Genomic DNA, 4,157 nt, shown 5'->3' with positions numbered 1-4,157 from the left:
CCCTGTCCAACTCTCCAGCCTGCCCAGATCTTCCTTCCAAAAAAGGAAACCTTCTAAAATACCTACCATGCTTTTATCTTCACTCAGACCTAGATGTCCCATTTCTTAAGCTTCTGGAATTTGCATAGAATTGTATGGGAACCCATTTTTTAAGTTTCTTGACATGATTTAAATAGTACTCTGTTCTTACTGGACCACTGCCATCCCCTGCCCTGCTCTTAACTCTATGACACCATTTCCTTTTTCCCTCAGACTGGACATGCTACCACAAAACTGGTGCTCATCCACCTTTTAACATTTTCTTCCGTTCAAGCCTATTCATTCAGCAATAAATGACCTTATTCAAGTTTCTTACCTCAAGACAACAATAAATGCCAAGGGGAGCACCCAACCCTGCTCCCCAGCCAGCTAGTGCCACAGAAGGTTTTCAACACTTTTTGCCAGAACATCTGCATCCCCTCTCTTAGGCTGGAAGCCAACATGGGGACAACTCTTAGGACAGGAGAGCAGACAAGCAGTGCAGAGCTAAGTTTAACAGCCTGGCTTATCCCCTACAAGCATTTTAGAGTCCATTTCCTCAGACTCTAGTAGCTTTGTGAAGTGCTCCCAGAAGCAGAGTCTAAACTCTCCTTACACAACTTGTGAATTTCGGCAGAGACAGCACCAAGTGTCACATACTACATGTTCACAGCCTGTTCGTTGCTGGCTCAGAACATGCAGGGCCCAGCAGGCAGGGAAATGATTGTGACTGCACCCATCCCTCCAACAGGATTAAAGCCGAGAACAATGAATGCAAAGCACAGACTCTGCAATTTCTGAAAATGCAGCAGGAGGAGAGAAAGTAAACAGTGATGCCATCTTAAGCAAAGTCAGCTCACCAAAGGAAGAACATTAGAGCTGCAGAGACACAGTATGAAACCAAAAGTCTCACATGTAACAAACTACCAACTGCACTTTTTGTTGGTCTAGATTGTCAGAAGGAATCAAAGGCCACAACCACCTTCCCACTGTCATGTCACACACAGGTGAGGAAAAAACAGCCAGAAAACAAAAGCTCATGCACACCTAGCACATGAAGAAAGAAAAACTGGGCATAAAAACCCCTTTTTTTTTCAGGCAAGTGACTTGTACATACATCTGCAATACTCTGATGACATTCCCTTGAAATACCACTTGAGTTTTATATGGGAAATACTTAATTCTTCATTATAAAGCATGAAGCTTGAATCATAGGGTAAAGCTATTCAAAAAAAGTTGAAGAATTCTAACAGGGGAAAGCAAATCCAATTTTGACTCTAAGGAAAGTTCAGTTCATAAGGCTGTGGTCATCTTTGTACAAATACAGTCACACCCACTATCACAAACAGCACTACAAGCTTCAATATGACTTTGCTGAAAGCAGTAACACTGCAGTATTACTAACATGATTTCTCAGTTTGCATCAGAGGAAAAACCCACTGCAGGCCCATCTGTTCAACCACACCAGCAGGGTAATCACCGTTCTCATGTCAATGAGTAAGCAGGCTTTTCTCATTGTCTTCATTCCTACAAGCCCACTGTTTTCAATGAGGAGGGCACTGCCATTTCTTTCTTTAAAAGGAAACAGAAGTCAGGAAGATAGTGCATTTTCAGACTTTTATTAAGAGGAAAAAAATATATTTTCTATAGCAGCAGTGAAGAACTAACAGTGGAAAAGCCACAGATGCAATGCAGTCTATCATTACAGATTCTTCATAAATAGATTCGTTTGTATTTGTTCTTTTAAGTAATTTGCAGAAATAATTTATTGTGCAGCTTTCCAGAACACAGTCGCACCACAGACAATCTAGAAGAGAAAGGAAAGACAGGTTCACAAAAAAAGTTCAGGATTTCCACTGGATTATGAGGGATAGATTAACAGTCAACAAAAAACAACACAGCAACAAACATACAAAAACCAACCCCCACACTGCCCTAGCATTAGAAATCTAAGTTGAAGTTCCCATCTATTAGAAGACAACAGAGGCAGAACCATACTCTACTGCTGAAGAGCTACTCACAAGGGCTACCGGCAGAAGGCTTCACCACCCTCACAAGGAGGCCAGTACTGACTCCAGGGTCAATGAGGACCACTTTGCCTTCCCTCTCCAAGGGAAGATACTTTCACCATCACGCACAGTACTCTGGGCCTTGCAGTGGCACCAGAGAAGTGAGAAGCCAGGGCACTTCAGAGGCAGAGGTCCTGAAGGCTGTACTCACCACATTCACAGTCCTGCTCATCTCACTCATATCTTGAAGCCAAGAGCTCTCATGCACTCTTTGTGAGCTTCAATCAGATGCCCACAGTTTTCTTCTCCTTTCTCAATGATGCTGCAAAACAAGATTTCCAAGGTTTAACAACAAAATGTTTGCTTACTCTGTAGCTCAGTCAAAGCCACAGAACTGACAAGCTGCTAGGGACAATAAAAAAAATCCTCATTAGGCTCCAGAGATCTTTCTGCCTATCCTGCCCAGGGTAGCACTGTTTTGGAAAGTATAATACTGCCTCAAAAAGGTGCCCAAGCCAGGAGTGGTGCACTTAAAACTCTGATAAGATACATACCCGAAATTTCTATTAACAGGCCACTGTCTATTCTGGGCAAGTCTAGACTGGGATTTTTTAGATAACGCAAGGCTGTCGCATCCTTCAAGTATGCTGACTTCGTCAGCAGTAAGTTTCAAATCATTCAGTTTGGAAGCAACAAAATTTCCCCAGTAGGAGACCAAAACAGAATCAGTTGGCCAGTAAATGACATTTTAGTCCAGCTTCAGTTAATATTTAGGGAACCTGAAGCAAAATAAACCTGTCCAGCTACTCTCAAAAAAATTATTTACCACATACGATAACTTTCGATGTTACTCATCCATCCAAGCATTTAATACATATGCAAATAGTGGTAAGAGCATATCATCATCGGTATATCACATGTACCACAAAAGCAGTTCTGACTCGCTCTTTCATTGACTTGCAGAGCACTTCCTGTCCCCAGAGATGCATCCCTGCAGAGTGCAGGTCACAAGTCTGATCAACCTTCACATTATGCTATTGTTGCTGCCAAAGGAAGAAACTATGAAATTGTGAACAACTAAAATATCTTCTTAATAAGTTAAGTTGTAACACAATAGGTATGGACAGGTGTGCTGGCCACCCAGGGTAACTCTATCTGACTCTGGACTTGCATCCTACCACCCTGTTCTTAAAGGGCCCTGAACTCACCTTCACTCTACCACATAACTACACACACACCCCTAAATTTAGCAAAAATATAGCATCCAGTATTATGCCACCTACTGAATGACATCTGTACCACCTTGTCAGGTTAAAAAAAACACAGGTTGGTCTCCAGACTAAAGTCATTTACTATCACAGACAAAGGAACTCTTATTTCTGGGGTGCATGGTATTTGATACATCCTATGATTGTGACTAAGCCTATAATTAGAAAGGCATTTATATATATATATTACTGTCAGATTTTGCACCTCTGTGAAAAATGTTATCCTCTTGAGACTTAAAACCCAAAGTATTTTGTTTTATTTAAAGGAGAGCAGCATTTATTGTTAACCAAACAATAAAAATGTTACTACCTGCTGGTACTTGTTGTTTCAGTCAACAATAGTGAAGATTTGTAAGCAACATTAAAAGGTGATCTCTGAAGCCTGTTTTAAACTAGGGCTATGAAATATTAACCTCTTCAATTCTAATTTATCCTTTTAAGACACCTTCTCCTCCTCCACAGCACTCTTCCTCCTCCATCTCCCACTCCTTTCAGATGCTCCAGCACCCTCGGCCTCGGCCAGGGGAGTCCTTCCAAAATCACCCCGGCACGTTGACAGGGGTATAAACTCCTAGAACGAGCGAGGCAAGGAGGGAAATCCACCGAGCCAGGCCGCGACCGGGCACAGGACTGCTTAAAACACCCCAGCAGCTCGACGACGGGCCCCGAGCCTGCGAACGGGGACACCCGCGGAGGGGCGGCTACCCGTCCCGGGGTGCTGAGGGACACCCGAGGCGGCTGGGGCCCTCACCAGTTGTCCCGCGCTTTCTTGGTCTCGGGACAGGCGCAGCAGGGCTTCAGCGGCTTCTTCTCCTCCCGCACCTCCCCGGCGCCCTTGGTGTCGCAGCTGGCGGCGGCCACC

At 43.7% G+C, this 4,157-nt stretch overlaps 1 protein-coding gene across 1 annotated transcript in view; it reads right to left on the bottom strand.

Moving 5' to 3' along the window:
* Positions 1-2,249: 2,249 nt before the first annotated feature.
* Positions 2,250-4,157, bottom strand: part of LOC104544716 (cytochrome c oxidase copper chaperone) — a 2,647-nt gene continuing 739 nt past the window's right edge. Inside the window, exons 2-3 of the mRNA XM_010189657.1 lie at positions 4,047-4,156; positions 2,250-2,349 (exon numbers count right to left, since the gene is read on the bottom strand). Of these exons, the coding sequence (XP_010187959.1) occupies positions 2,265-2,349; positions 4,047-4,156 (195 nt within the window). The 3' untranslated portion in view covers positions 2,250-2,264. The remainder of the gene's footprint in view (positions 2,350-4,046; position 4,157) is intronic.

Source organism: Mesitornis unicolor, unplaced genomic scaffold (assembly GCF_000695765.1).
Source record: "Mesitornis unicolor isolate BGI_N332 unplaced genomic scaffold, ASM69576v1 scaffold25628, whole genome shotgun sequence".
Classification (NCBI taxonomy): domain Eukaryota; kingdom Metazoa; phylum Chordata; class Aves; order Mesitornithiformes; family Mesitornithidae; genus Mesitornis; species Mesitornis unicolor.
Note: the sequence above shows the minus strand (reverse complement) of the source record. Positions and strands in the feature narration are given on the sequence as shown.